The 15,645-nt window shown below is 39.9% G+C and overlaps 1 protein-coding gene across 2 annotated transcripts in view; it reads right to left on the reverse strand.

Annotated features, from left to right (window-relative positions):
* The window catches only part of LOC150086021 (N-acetylglucosamine transporter UNC93A-like), a 189,182-nt gene that overhangs the window by 25,447 nt on the left and 148,090 nt on the right, over positions 1-15,645 (reverse strand). For both annotated transcript variants that reach the window (XM_090374338.1, XM_090374337.1), the window contains exon 2: positions 12,869-14,119. In XM_090374338.1, coding sequence (XP_090230464.1) covers positions 12,869-14,008 — 1,140 coding nt within the window. In that variant the 5' untranslated portion in view covers positions 14,009-14,119. The remainder of the gene's footprint in view (positions 1-12,868; positions 14,120-15,645) is intronic.

Consider the following 15,645-nt stretch of genomic DNA (forward strand, 5'->3'; position numbering starts at 1 on the left):
CTTCACACCGCTACCAAGACAGTCACCGTTACTCCGCGCTCCAGAGCATGGTGGACTCCCCAGCTCAACCAAAGTTTCCACTACAAATAATTACTACACGCCAAGTGCAAAGCTTCTGGAGATGTCCAAGACCGCATTTCATTCTCCAAAGCCAGGGCCGAATTCAACAAAAACAAATCAGCTGCAATTAAAAAGCATCTCGAAAGAACCTTAAAAAGGGGAAAACCATTCTACAGAACAAAGGCTAGTTCTTCCAGCAACATCGACCCAATTGACTGGCTCAACTACGTTGCCAGATTTTCTAATCACCCTCCAGCTCTACCTAATCGGCCACTCCTCAACCGCTCTCATCTCACTGATAGTCTCGCTACGATCCGAATTTCCAAGCAACAACTGATGCAGGCCATTAATACCTCTCCCTCTCACAACAACCACCGGTGACGATGGCATCCCCCAGTTCATAATCAAATGTTTAAGTGTCTTCATCATCGACTCACTCCTCAACCTATACAACAGATGCCTCTAAGTTCATTTCTTTCCACCCCAGTGGAACAGGTACTCTGTCTGGCCCCTTCCTAAGCACCAACAATCGACACTCCCAAGCCAACATAGGCCCATCGCTTGCGCCTCTGTATTGCTAAAAATTCTGGAGAAAGCATTGCTACCGTCTGTCACCCATCAAATTCTCAGTGACAGTCCTCAGCAAATACACTATGGGATATCAGTAAGGTCAACTATAACTAACCTTGCAACAACCACTCTGCACATCTTAGATGCCTTTGAACAAAGACAGGAATTGTCAGTTATATATCTTGACATCCATTCCGCATTTGATGCCATCTATATACCTAATCTCCCACGTCTCTTGGAAAACTACTTCAATTTTCGCGGCGATGTTCTCTGGTTCCTAGAATCTCTCTTATCGAAGAGGACCCTTGTTCTAAAGATCGGAACAAAGACCTTCACGCGTCACATAACTGCTGGTGTACCTCGGGGGGAGTCCTGTCTGGCATTTTCTTCACAGCAATCATGGTGCCATTTGTGACCAATAAGTGCAATTGGATCACATATGCTGACGATGTCAAGCTCCTTACTAGAATATCGCCATCCAACTCGGCAGCCGAAATCACTCAGCGAATCACTAGCAAACTGCAGGACATGGCTGACTACCTCAATACCTTCAACCTCCAAATCAGCCCCCTAAAATCGGCACAAATAACTTATTCTCTAAAGGGCAGCCCAACAACGTTGGAGCCTGTGCTTAACGGCTCCTCAGTTCCAAGTGTTCAAACACACAAAGACCTGGGGGTCGTTTTCGACTCCGAACTATCTTTCAACGATCACATAAACCTCATACAGTCGAGGCTGAATTCACTATGCTGGGTCGCCAAACAACAGCTGCTCCACACCACCGACCCACAACTGGTAAAAAGATACATCGTATCAATCCTTTACCCGACAATACTGTATGCTTCAGAGAGATATGGGCCTCGGCCGCCGAATCCAACATTAAAAGAATATTCTCTGCTGAATTCTGGCTTCTAAAATGGGCCAACAGCAAACTCCACCTTCCCTCAGTTCTCAGATCAACGCAGTTAGCAGAAGCTCTTCAACTACGCAGGCTCCAGTCCTACATCGGAGAAAGAAGGCTGCTGTTCACCATCAAGATGGCCACCGGTAAAATTACAGAGCCGAACTTCTAGGATCACTGCTCTTGGCGCATTCCTCCCCCTTATCTCCGGTCTTCAGCACAGCTGCTAGCAAACCGTAACCGGCTTGTACTAACCGACAGATTCCTGCTAAAGCAAATGCTGCCCTCACTGCAAGCCATCGACGGGGACCTCTAAGAAGTGGTCAATAATAAAAAATACAGGAAGGGTATCCTCGTCGAACTGAAAATGTAAAACTGTGCTTTGTTAATAATCGGATGTAACTTATGTTTTTCTCATGTAACTTTTGTAAATATGTTTTGTAAACCCCTGGCACCACCATGCCGTGACGGGACTAATTGTATGTCTATCATTGCTGCAATTAAAGATTCTATTCTATTCTATATTGCTCCATTTTCTGTTAGCTGGAAGAAAAACCATACTACCGTCGCCTGAGACCAATTAACTCAAGTCACGTTGTGAAAAAGGCCCATAAAAATTCCTCACTTCATCGACGGGACTCGAACTCAGGTCTTTTCCAGCAAGTGGGGGGAGGATGGCGATTCTACCAACTGTGCTACTCACGAGGACCTACGAATTGCATAAATTAATCGTAAAAACAGTCAGTTTGGAAGCGTGAATAGTAAGAATCAATAGTGTAGAAATTTTCGTATGATACGTTGAATTAGAAGAGCGCAATTTCTGCCAAGGAAACAAGACGAACATAAAACATCTTTCAAAGGATAAATAACGAAGTTAGGCGAGATGAGCGTAAGAGAGGATTGAAGAAGGGGGGGGAAAAAAATGGTTTAGAAGGTGGAACTGGGACTAGAATTTTGACCACGTATATTTTGGAAGCGAGTTAAAGTTTTTAGAAGGTTTACTTTTTGTTACGTGTTCTGTTATTTTGACTTTTTATATTTCTTAAGATTGATCGGGGCATGACGTGATGCGAATTTTAGTTTCGTCATACAGCGGATAAAACAAGCCCAGTTCTTCAGTGTGCATTCGGCAGTGACATCCGCCCCCTCATCCACCTACACATTCAAGGCTGCTTTCTTTTACGATCCAACGAGAATTTGTTTATTTCTCAGAGCTCTCTTTATGCCATAAAAAAAAAAAAAGTATATCTCAGAACCATCACATTCACTATGGTTAATTCGAATTGCTTCGGGCATCTCCCAACCATACGATGAACGTAGAAAGAAATTCTTCGATGTCACGGAACAATCTTTTCCGCCTTTCTCCGATAACGTGTTTATTCCAGAGAATGCTATTTGATTTTCCATCTGGTGGAGAAAACAACTTCGTTTTTCTCAGTAAGTTGTTATGGTTACCAAGTGAATAAAATCTGAAATAAACGCATTAGTTATAACTAGACAGCGGATTATATAATATGCTTATGTGTTGTGGCCGGTTTAATCATTAATGATATACAGCGATATTACCGTGGGGAAACTCTACACCTCACGTGCCTTCGCATGAAAGTACATTCTTTTTATGTGTATCAAAACAGTTAAGTTTCTCCGTAAACAAGTTAGCATTAGTTGAGGCATACGATGCAAGAAGCAAGCTTATGGCAGCATCAGCAAAAAAAAAAAAAAAAAAAACCACAAAAAAAACAGCCTTATATTTATTAATTAAAACTAGATTTATTAAAAATATAAATCTTTTTTATTTATTAAAATAAATAAAAAAGATTTATTTTAACTATTTATTAAAACTTAGATATATTAAAACAAGATTCCATGACCTGCTCTGGCATGAAGTCTTGCCATGGAGTCTTGTCAAATTACATATACCAATTTTACTAGCACGCAATAAGCAGTTGGAGCTTTCGTTCAATTGTCAATAAAAAAACAAACCTACTACTAAGATCGCCAGTCACGGGAAAAGTACTACGGTATTGTTTCTTGTAAAAAAAAAAATAATAAAAAAACACCTTTCCATGCAGATCTTTGGTCCTTGAGGTTGTCGCAGACATTCTCTCACACATGCCATACAAGCTGTGCTTGCTACCTGGGAGTCTAAAATGCTGATGGAACTGATATTCGGGTTGCACTCAAGTCAAGTGGACCCAATTTCGGCGAAGTCCGGACGGGCTGTGACAACCAAATCCTCTGCTTGCACCTTCACGATGGTGGGACTGTAAGTAATCCTGGGTATAACCGCCATGCCAAGCACACTGTGGGTGACCACCCAGGTGTGAACCAACGTAAGCAAGGATCGAGGTGTGGTGCCCACACCACACCACATGGAGCAATGCCGCACCTCTGTGTTACCAGGCAATACTAGGCGGCAGATGACTCATCAACCGGTGCAATACCACCACTTTGCTTATTGTAAGCTTGAAGGGGTGGAACCCATGTGTAGTCTCCAGAGCTAAGTTCCAGTCAACCCATCCCCATCTATTCCATCATGCAGTATGACTGATGTCTTTTGACATTATGAACACCATGGCGAAATCCAAACTTCCTTACATTTCAAGGGCACAGCTCTAAAACGGTGTTCGCAGGCCGGCTGCTAGTTAGTACACCCGACCGAACATATTGGTAACAATCTGGGAGGCTTCCGGATCAGCTATTGTATAATCTTGCTACCTCTACTCTGCCAGGTAGTGACTGGAGGGAGTCTGAATAGTGTGTATGGGCATTGTGGAGGGCATGTTATGTCAAGGATCTGGGTTTATTCTTACCATGTGTACGGCAGATCCAAAAATTTCATTACTTCATACAGCATATTCCCCCCATACACTTTTTCTTATTGTACTTATTGAATACACCATCAATTGTCAAACTTATGGAGTAAGCTTATCTGGGAAAAGATCTAAACCTCCCAAACACTTCCTAGTTCATTTCACAAATATACGTTGTCTCAGTTCTTATCTCAACGATGTCCATTTCCACATTCAGTCTGCCAAACCCCATGTACTTTTTTTGACAGAATCTCAGTTATCGGTTAATTCAACTAAAGATCATCTCAGTTGCCCAAACTATTCACTATATGATTCCTTTCCCCCCAAAGGTGGTACTTGTGCGCATATGTCCGTTCTGATCTTCCTTGTCAGACTTGGTAATTTGGTATCTCCTCATTTCGATCTTCTCTGGCTTAAAATCTCTCTACTTCATTGTGTCAAATTCATCTGTTGTCTCTACCGTTCTCCCAACTCCACTAATCACTTGGAGCTCTTTGACTTTCTCTCTTTGCAACTTGACTTTCTCCGGTCAAACTTTCCTAACAGTGAGTTAATGTTCACAACTCCAGCTGGCTTCCGGTCTCTAGATAGACAGACCCAGCTGGTCAAGATGCTGAGGCTTTTGCCATTATTAATCATCTCGCACACATTGTTCATTTACCTACCGGAATACCGGACAATCCTAACCATAAAGCCAACACGCTTGATCGTTTTCTCACAAACACCCCTTCTAAGTACACGTTCGAAGTGAGTGATCCTTTGGGCACCTCAGATCACAACTTGGTGATTGTCTCTTCTCCAATGGAGCTTTTATCTCATGGCTACTCTCAACCTCGTGTTGTTTGGCTTTACAAGAATGCAAAATGGGATGACCTGCCAGATTTCTTTTCTTCTTTTCCTTGGTCGGATTACTGTTTCAAAACTTCTGCTGTCAACGTTTGCTCAGATTGTGTCAGTGAAATTATTCTTGTAGGAATGGAATTCTTTATTCCACACTCCACGTTAAAATCTCGTCCTTTATCTAAACCTTGGTTTTCCAATAAATGTTCTAAGGTTGTTAGAGAGAAAAATGTTGCATATAGTAATTGTCTTGTTTCCAATTCTTCAGTTTCATTTTCTGCCTATAACAATTGTAAAGCAGTTATTCGAGCAGAAAACTTGCTTCTTGCCCTAAAAGTAGCCGAGCATTCTGGTCTCTTGCCAAAGCTATTGGCCGCAACTTTTGCCTATCTCTGCTCCCACTTCAGTCAAAACCAGATGTTTCTGTTGTCACTTCAGCCAAGGATAAAGCTGACCTGCTAGCATCCCATTTTTCTTCCAACTCTTCTATTAATGATCTTGGTAAAACGCCTCCCAACACGCTTTATTCTATACGTCTTGTGGTCTTTTGTCCAAAGGATGCCAGAAGGATTTTGACGAATCTTGAAAGCTCCAGGTCTTGATGGTTTTTCTCCAATTGTTCTGAAAACCCGTGCTCCTGAACTTACTCTTGTTCTTTGTCACTTATTCCAAGGTGTTATTCGTTCTGCTTGGAAATTTGCTCATATCCAGCTAGTTCCTAAAAAGGGTGACAAATCCATCCCATCCAATTGCAACTACTTCTCTTTGTAAAGTTATGAAGAAATCAATTATCCCTAAACTCTTAAAATATCTAGAAATCTTTCGTCTGATTAACGATCGCCAGTATGGATTCCGTCAGTGTCGACCCACTGGTGATATTCTGGCTTATGTTACCCATTTACGGACAAATTCAATTCAAAAGTTCGGTGAAACACAAGCATTTGCCCTTAGCATAAGGCGCCTCCGTAGCCAGGTGGGAAGGAGCAGCAGTGCGTATCACACGCTTCTTGATTAGACCGGGGTTCGAGCCCGTCACCACCAAATACGGAGGATGCGGAAAGGTCAGGAAATGATCACCGCATATCCCGGAGCAATATGGCCTTAGTTGCTAATGCTCCTAAAAAAAAAAAAAAAAACCCCAAACCAACCCTTAGCATCTGAAAGGCTTTCGATCATGTTTGGCATAAAGGTCTCCTAAACAAACTTCCAACCTTATAGTTTGCCAACTGTTTTTGTAATTGGTTATCCACTTTTCTCTTTGACCGCTCACTGAGAATGATGGTAGATGGCTCTCTGTCTTCTAACTCCTCCATTAATGCTGGTAGCCCCCAAGGTTCAGGTCTTTCCCCCATTCTTTTCCTCCTGTATATTAATGACCTTCTATTGACTGGAAATCCTATCCGTAGTTTTGCCGATGATAGCACATTGCATTCCACTTTCCATTTTGAGAAACCTAGTCCTACTTCAACTTCTCGAAAATCTGCTACCAATTCCTTAAATGCCGATCTCCAGTGGGGGCAAAGAAAACTTAGTTGATTTCAATCCTAAAACTCAATCCTGTCTTATCTCCCAAAAAGGATTCTTCTGTTCTTGTGCTTATCTTTGGTGACAATCCGATTTATAGGCAAGTTGATATATCTCTTTTGGGGATTACCCTGACTTCTAATCTCTCTTGTCACAAGTACATTACAAGTATTGCTTCCTCTGCATCTAAAAAACAACTTGGTTTTCTCTTTCGCTCTCGGCGTTACTTTTCTTCCAAACAGCTGTTCACTCTGTATAAATCGCAAATCCGCCCTACCATGGAATACTGTTCCCACATCTGGGGGGGCCCAAAATCTCTTTCAGGCTTCAAGATTCCATTCAGAAGAGGTCAGTTAGGTTAATTAATGACTTCTCTCTAACAGAGGTCTCTCCACTCTCTCTCATATACGTACTATTTCTGCTGCATGCCTTTTCTAAAGATACTTCCATGGGCACTGTTCTTCTGAATTGGCTTCTATAATTCCCGCTCTCTCTTTCAAAACAGTCCGAAAACGTGCTGCCACCAGCCAACATCCATTTACTGTCCAACTTCAAACTCACAGAACCAAATTTTTCATCTTCCTCGTTTATTCATTTAACTGCCGTTTTCTGGAACAATCTTCCTTCATACGTATTTCCCGAAAATTACAGTCTACAGAAGTTCAAGTCTAATCTCAACAAATAACTTCTTTCGTCTTCTTGACCTCCAACCCAAGCACGGTACTAAGTACTGTTGGTTCTAATACCTCTCGTGTCTGGGGTTTTCAAAAAAAAAAAAAAGGAAGAAAAATTACTTCGGTAGAAGAGCAAGTGCTCTTAATTTAACATTTTCTTGCTTGTATGATTCTCGAAAACGTGAAGAACACTACGATTTCAAGATTTCTTTTCCAGCCCAAGAATCGACCCATGTCGAAAAAGTCTTCAATTTTATTTATGACGCTGTTCCGTTTATGATAGACGCGGCTTCTGCATTACAGGTTTCCTATTCAAATCTGATCAGTCCGTGGCTTACCAGGCTTGCACAAACAATTCATGAGAATTTTGGGGATTAAAGTTATTTCTTGTGTGAAAATGATGTTCATAAACATAGCAATTTACAGAGATTTTCAGATTTACCGTCCTCTTCTACCAGAGACTATTTTGACAACGTGGGGAATACTTGCAACATTATTTTAAGCCAAAAAATTTGTCGATGCTTTAGACATTTTGGATACTTCACCTATTTACACTGCTAAATTAATTATTAATGTGGTTAGGAGACATTAACTGTTCATCGAGACTCATTTTGTTTAGTTACCTAATTCTATAACCGGACACAAAACGAGAAAATTCTCTGACCAGCGCAATCGAAGAAGTAGAGAAAGTTCAATTAGAAGTTTCAACCATCCATGGAGGCAGAGGAGAGAGAATAAGAAAAAAAAATTATATATTTTTAAAAAACACTGAGTTTCATATTTTAAGAAAAATAATTACTTTATTTGAGGACTTTCATTTCAAGCTTTCATATTAAACTCTATTCAAAGATTTATGAACCATATTGAAAAATATATAGTTTTTTACTGTAACAAAGGTTATTCCGAGTCATAATATGGAAAACAGCACTCTTTTCAGAAAATATGTGCCGTTGTGGGTAGCACAGCTGGTAGAATAGACCTGGGTTCGAGTCCCGTCGATGATGGGAGGAATTTTAATGAGCCTTTTCACAACGTGGCTGAGTTAGTCGGTCTCAGGCAAGGGTGGCATGGCTTTTTCCTCTCGGAAACTCGGGTTTTTCGTCCAGAAAACAAAATCGACCACAGAACACAAGCAATTTACAGACAATATATAAGGGCAATATAGCCTTAATCACTAATGCTACTACAACCCTAAAACAACAGCAAAAATGTTCACGGAGACAATCTTCGAACCGAACTCCAAACATTTAAGATGTTGATTCTGAAGGATTCTCCAAAACTCTCTCCGTGATAATCCCATCTTATTACCACGCTTCAACAAGCTCTCTCTCAAGCAGTTTTCTTCCCGCTCAGATGCTTCCACTGATTTAGTCCTTCCACTGCGATTTGCAAAGCCTCGTGAAGACTCATTACAGAAGGAGGCTTCCCGGTATCCACAATGGTAGACCACATCTCCCTTAAAATTCAGCTGGTTCCTTTCTCTTTGAGCTGCCTGGACAACACTAAAGACGAAGGAAATAGCACTCTGGAAGATCAACACCGCTATGCGTGCTTTTCCAAGCGAAAATTTCATCTGGACAGTTCCAACCGTCGACCTGGGGAGAGTGATCGCTCTGCGTCACGAAATGTTTACTTGAATAAGGTCAGTGCAACGGAAGATGAACTGACAAAGACAGGTGGGAGATGCCAATGTTAGTACAGTTTCCTGGCTATAACATTATAATTCTTTATAAAGTATTTGGTTATTTAGTATATTCAAATGAAATTTGCTCAACATCTCCTGTATATGATCAGCTTTCAAAAACATTATACAGCAATCTATATGTATTACTTATTTCTTCATTTATGTACCTACCTTATGAGTAACTTTGCTATTTATTGTAAGCCCTTAACACCTCACTGTGTCGGGTGTGATGTACCGACTTCCTATATTCCCTTCAATGTATATAATAAAGATCATTCATTCAAGTGTAATTGTAAAATAATTCTTATTCTAAAATATTTCATTAACGGTTTTGTTATTGTAAATATTTAACCAATAAATTGTAAAAAAAACTTCTAATTAATGTAAAAATGTTATTTCATATAATATAATTGCATTTTAGTATATTTTATTGCATATTATCCGATGTCCAGTTATAATCATACGCTGATCATCGAGAGAGATTATGGCGAAAGCCCTTAACCCTCACCTCAAACACGTTAAAGAAAGATTAATTAGAATGTCAACGATCTTTCTTTCTTAGTTCAAACTTCAATTAATCCCCCTCTACACGTCCCTACCTGTGACACTGCAAAGGCGGGTTTTGACAATACCGAAACGGTTCTCTGTTACAGAGCTATTAGCCAAGAAAATTGCACTCTTATGTAGCAGTAACAGAAAAACGCTGACCCCTTAATGGAAGAATCCAATGAAGAGAGGCTTCCCGACAGGGGAGACTCGAGGAACAGTCCTAACGAACTTTTACTAAGAAAAAGGTTTTCTTAATTGTATCCACTTTCCGTTGGTGCCAGAATATGATGTTAAGGTCTGCAAATCTTCCAGCGGCTCCTGTAGAATAAGATTCGGATCATTTGGGTTTCCCTTTCTACGTAGAAATCTTAGAAGAGTACTTATGACCTTTGACTTTTAGAACAAATTGCCCTTTATACTACCTTTGATATTTGATACCAAGAAAAAAAAAGTTAGCAACGCACCTGTCCTCTGTTTTCCTCTTGTTTCACATCCAGTTGTGGATAAAAACAGACATGAAAAAGGAATGGATTTGTTGTCCTGGACTTCACTAATCTGATCTTAAAAAGTGAAGCTTTCTTAGCTTCAATCCATTAGTCGGAAACTTCAAACGCTACTAATGGCGTATATCAAATAAAACATCTGCGATAGGACATGAGAAGGCAGCACGAGCACAGGAAGGGATGGAGGAAGAAGACACATTAATAACAGGAGAGCCTCTTCACAGTGAAAATTGCTGATAAAAACAAAGTGAATTTTTCCGTAGAAACCCCACGAGGCTAATGAGGAGAGTGGCTGAAAATTAAAAACCCCTGATGGAAAACCTATTGGAAATGGGCGTTAATCGCCAAGAAAAAAAATTAAGAAAAATGCCTTCGATATTTCATACTAAGATAACGAGGCTAGGAAACCTGCAGATCTTCTCCACTGCATTAAGTTCTGCACCATTTGTAATCACAATCCGAGAGACAAAGAATATTTGGCAGAAGAAAATGAGAAGAAATTTTCAAGAGAATCGAGGAACAGAAAGAAAATGCGGAGGAAAACATGTCTTGTAACTGGACGAATACATAGAATTTATTTCAATCGTGTTTAAGATGACACATAAAAAAAAAAAAAAACTTACAGAAATATTTATTTTAGGCGCGAGATCGATTTTAAAGTTAAATTAGATAAAATAGGTCTCTATATGTTTGGACTGTTTTTTCTCAATTCTCCTCCATCTGCTTTGATTAGTGCTACAGTAAGGTCGGATTTATTTCGCCACACTTTGTCAGCGTTCTGAAAAGCGTATATGCATTAAACTTTGCATCAACTTCATATCATTTATCGTGCATCATGTTTGTATGTTGTGTGGAAGAAAAAAAAACTCAGGGAAATTTAACGTTCTCCACCCGAGACTGACTAACTACAACCTGACCTAGGAGGATATCTTTAAGAATTTCTCCGGCCTTCAGTAGAATTCGAAACCTCTCTAAGAAACGCGAAACTCACTATGCTGTCATGGAGGACAACCGTCTTTAAATGACTGTTGGAAAGAGAATTTCATTCGTGATGCAATTTGAAAAAAAAATGCGAAAGAAGAAAGGAAGCTTTGATTCTTGGGTTCTTCACCTCAACAGTTCACCCGCTCACTCAGCAAATCGTTTGATGCAGTGCTCACAGAGCGAACAGTTTAGAGATCAGATGTCTTTGGTATGCTTAATAAGAATAAAAGGAAAAATGTAGAAAAGGTGTATATTGCGAAAAAGAAACGGAAATAGAGAAATAAACATACGGAAACAGTGTGAAACGAAAAATGGAAATAAAAAAAGAGATTATCACTTATTTACAGGGCAGGGAAGGTATTTAAAGTTATAAATGACGTCTGCACTGGTTAAGGCATTTTCATTGTGTAACACAAGCGACAGTGGGCTGAACTAGAGGATACGATAATGGAGAAGCAATGCAAGGGAATGATAATGGCATGCTTAATCAAAAAGCGCATCCCTCCTCTTCTTCCGAACACCGAGAGACTGTTTTTAAACAGTCTTCAAGTGCACTTGAAACTTTTATGCTCTGTTTCTTACAACCCACCGCTCCACAAAAACTTAATGTATCCACGCATTTTCCCTCGCAAAACTCTCCCATAGTTCGCAGCTTGGCACAATTGGAAATAAGACGACGCTGAAAGGAACTCCCACACAAAGGGACTGTCATTATTCTGATTGAAACCTCGGGAGATGCACAAAGGGGGGCAGACACAGCGGTGGACAATACTAACGACCTTCTCTGATTACACTTGAGACATGCTGTTATGTGTGAGCATCACCTTGGCAACGAGAGCGCTGTCATCAATGCCTTCCATTCTTTGAAGAGCCGCCGATGGCCTATCTCAGCAGGAATCCTTCGTATACCTAAGAAAACTAGGAGGAATCAAATGAAGTGCTTCTTTAATTCTGTTGACTGCGTTTTGTGTGTGTGTGTGTGTGTGTATATATGTATATATATATACAGAAAAATTAAACTTTTTCTTTGGATGGAATGTCGAGTTAACAATGACGTCACACATTGCTTAACTGGGAAAGAAACATAAATAATAAATCGTAGGAGATAAGTTGATTTATTCATGGCGCAGTGACAGCCTCTGCTAGCTTATGAGACTTTTGAAAGGGTTGATCTCCCAGTAAGAAAATCCCAGGCAGATTTCCTCCTGGTTGGTTTTTAGAGAATTCATGCTTGTTTACATACATCTTTTTTTAAGTCTCCGTATTACGTGATGAATTTAATGAAACGTGCACGCGTTTTTAAATTAAATTTAAGAAATGTTATTTAAACTTTTATTAATTTCACTGTTTATTAAAAGCAAGTCTATTAAAACACTATTCCGATTCTTGAAGACAGTAAATATAATTAATTAAACATGTATTGAAAACTGTCCGTTTCTTTCATCATCAGTTAAGATTTTCATTGCAATAATTTTTTGTGTATTTTCCTTTCCAGTCTGGGATTTGTAATAGAAACACTGAAACTTTCAAAAAAAAAAGTTTCAAGTTTCGCAGTAGAATACTTTCTTTCTATTTCAGCTGCTTTCATTTGTTTCCAAGCGAAAGGAGTATTTCGATGGGTTTATTTATATACAGCAAAACATGATGAACAAATCCATAACTAGAGGAAGTGTATTTTTGGATATCCAAAATCGATATAAACTGATATACGCGACTTCGCAGTTTATAGTGGATAAAGAAAGTAAGCATTCGACCAGATAACTTACCCGTGTGTAGTCAGCCAACATAAATCCCTGCTCCAGACCAATAAAGATGACGATTGGAAAGATGAGGCGTAACTGAGGGTCAACGAAGGCGAGTCCTATTTTGCGGATCGTCTGCACAAAGAGGGGTCGTTCCAGGGGATCTTGATACACGTACATCTCGAACTTGTCCAGAAGAGTAGTTACCATGGCAACCCCGAGAAATGTTAAGCCAAGAAATACACTGATGAGCATCAGAGACATGTTGGATGGGAGAATGAAGAGGTAGGAAGTCGGATTCCTGAACACCCTGTCGGCACTGCTTTGCTCCAAAATACAAAGACTAGGTCGAGCTACGGTGGCATACAATGATGGAGATACATGGAGATCAAGCAGCTGAGAATTATGGTGATTGATACCTGGGAGCCTTGGATACTGGGGTCTGGTCGAAAAAATGTAGACGTCGCCACCATAGTGAAGCAGCAGCGCGGTAACGAGATTTCCCCAAATCCTGCTGGAGTTGAAGAATAGGTAAAACAGACGCAAATACCTTTGCTGTACTTTCTCGCGTATGCCCTCGGTCAGGTAGGTCATGCGGGACACCAGCTGCATGAGGAACGTCGTTTTGGCACAGAAGAGCGGTCCTAATGACATTCCTAACAGGATGGCACTGGGGACAAGAGTGTACAGACGAGGATAGAAAAAGGTAGAGATGAACAAAGCCACCATCACAAAGGACAGCACGATGGTCCAGTTTGGGGTCAACTTTTGAACGAATATTGGTCCATAGAGACATGAGACGACCATAAGAGCATACACCACTGTCAATGCACGAAGTCCCAATCCGGTCTCCAAGAAGAGAGAACTCTGAAGACTCTGGAGAGCCGTGAAAGCGCTGAATACAAATACAAACCCCATCCCTAAGATTATCATATTTTTTAGCAGCTGCCTTTCCGTGTGGAGTGAGCTCATCTCTTCTTGGCCTCCCTCTGCTCTGTTCTCAAATGGATAGCTGGTACCATTGGGCACAGACTTGACTCGTGGGCCTGATGAAGGGGTGGAGTTCTGATAACTAATTTCCACTTGGATTGGTTCTGATCGGGTTTTGGGGCGAGGACTGAGCAAATGTTCGTGGGATTTGTGCCTTACTTGGGTGGAAGACATGCTTCGATAAGAAAGTGGATTTTCTCAACAAGAAAAGGATTTATTCATCTTTCGCTTATCCTCAAGATTTCTCTAATTATCCGACCTTCTCGAAGATCTTTTAAAAGAAACCTGGAAAGAAACAAAACATTCTTAAAGATTATGCTAAAACACACATCTAAAATATCTAAATCAATGGTCTACCGAAATGAGCTATTTGCACGCAACGTTTTATAAAGTAAAGGTATATCTAGATGGCGCCACAGTAGGTAACATCTGCTTAATGCTTTGTCTGAACTCTACGGATTCGTTTGGTTACCTTTCTCATAATTTGATTAGTTATTAAACATTACCTTTTCTGTATATGTGAAGAAAGCGGCTGACAAGAGCCAGACCTGTTTAAAGAGAACGTAGAAACTTCTAAGTTCATCATCATAAAGATCACGTTAATCTCCCCAATATCATAGAAACATTATTTCCGGCAGAAATGCTTTACTCACCACATTACTCATTCGAAAGTTATGACAACTGATCATCTCTTGAAATGCAATAAGATTTTTTTTTATAAAGTTCAATGAATTATTTTCAATGGTACCTGGATTATACACTTTTCGCAAATTCTCTCTCAGAAAGCGTGAATGTAAGATTCTAATGCAAATATCCCATCGTGTCTATATAATTAGATGTGCATCTACAATAAAAACTACTGATAAAAAAATTGGAAACACAAATAGAGAATAAAAAGGTCCGATAAAATACAGCACAATCATCCTCTGTTATTACGGAGTTACTATAGCAACGGGAATGTGTAAAAAAAAAAAAAAAAAGTAATACGTAATTCACTGGTGCAAATAATTACAGGAAAAACTCCTGTAATTTATTTCAACCCTGTTCGGGGATACTAATCTCTATTTTACTCTTTCCCCGGATGCTAAGACAGCTGTTTTCTTTCGCACGAAGCATTGAGATATCACTGTTGGGCATCTAACTCCCTCGCGTAGACGGTTACTAAAAGTGCTTGTTTATTTGGATCTCTCTCTCTCACAGCCCTTTTCTTCTTTTCCATAAGCTTAGCAAGTAAGTGGAAATAGGAGTACGTACATGTCTTTGGCATTCTTCTGATACTAACAATTTAGCGAGTAGTCTGCAGGATACAGTAATTTGTAGTGTGTCTCGGTGTAATCTCGAGGCAGTAATGAATCCTTACATTAACCACGATGGCGAGAAATGTGATTGCTCTCATAGGACTAATTATTGTGTGGAAATTTTCTTTCGGTCTCGTGCACTGATTTAAACAGTGAGTTAATGAGTAGTGATGAGATGTAACTCAGGGTGTGAGAAGTTCGTAAGAGTATTGGGAAGGAGTGGCACATGCGGATAATTAGATCTAACCTCAACAAAATTCTCCGTTATACCACCGTCAGACACTCCGGTGAATTCCAATAGATACGCTGAACATATTGAAGTTGGCAAAACTAATACCAATTAATTTACTTTAATAAAGTCTTTGAAGTATAGTGGTTTTCGGTCTGTTTAAATATATTTCGTGTAAGCGATAAAAAAGGCGGTCTCATATTGGGACAGAAAGTTATAAATGCCTGAAGCACCCTTTCTTCTTCAGCATTCGCAGTTTGGATCATTTTTAAACCCCAAAGGAA

Source organism: Mastigoproctus giganteus, chromosome 5 (assembly GCF_048544385.1).
Source record: "Mastigoproctus giganteus isolate SK-2022 chromosome 5, ASM4854438v1, whole genome shotgun sequence".
Taxonomy (NCBI): Eukaryota; Metazoa; Arthropoda; class Arachnida; order Uropygi; family Thelyphonidae; genus Mastigoproctus; species Mastigoproctus giganteus.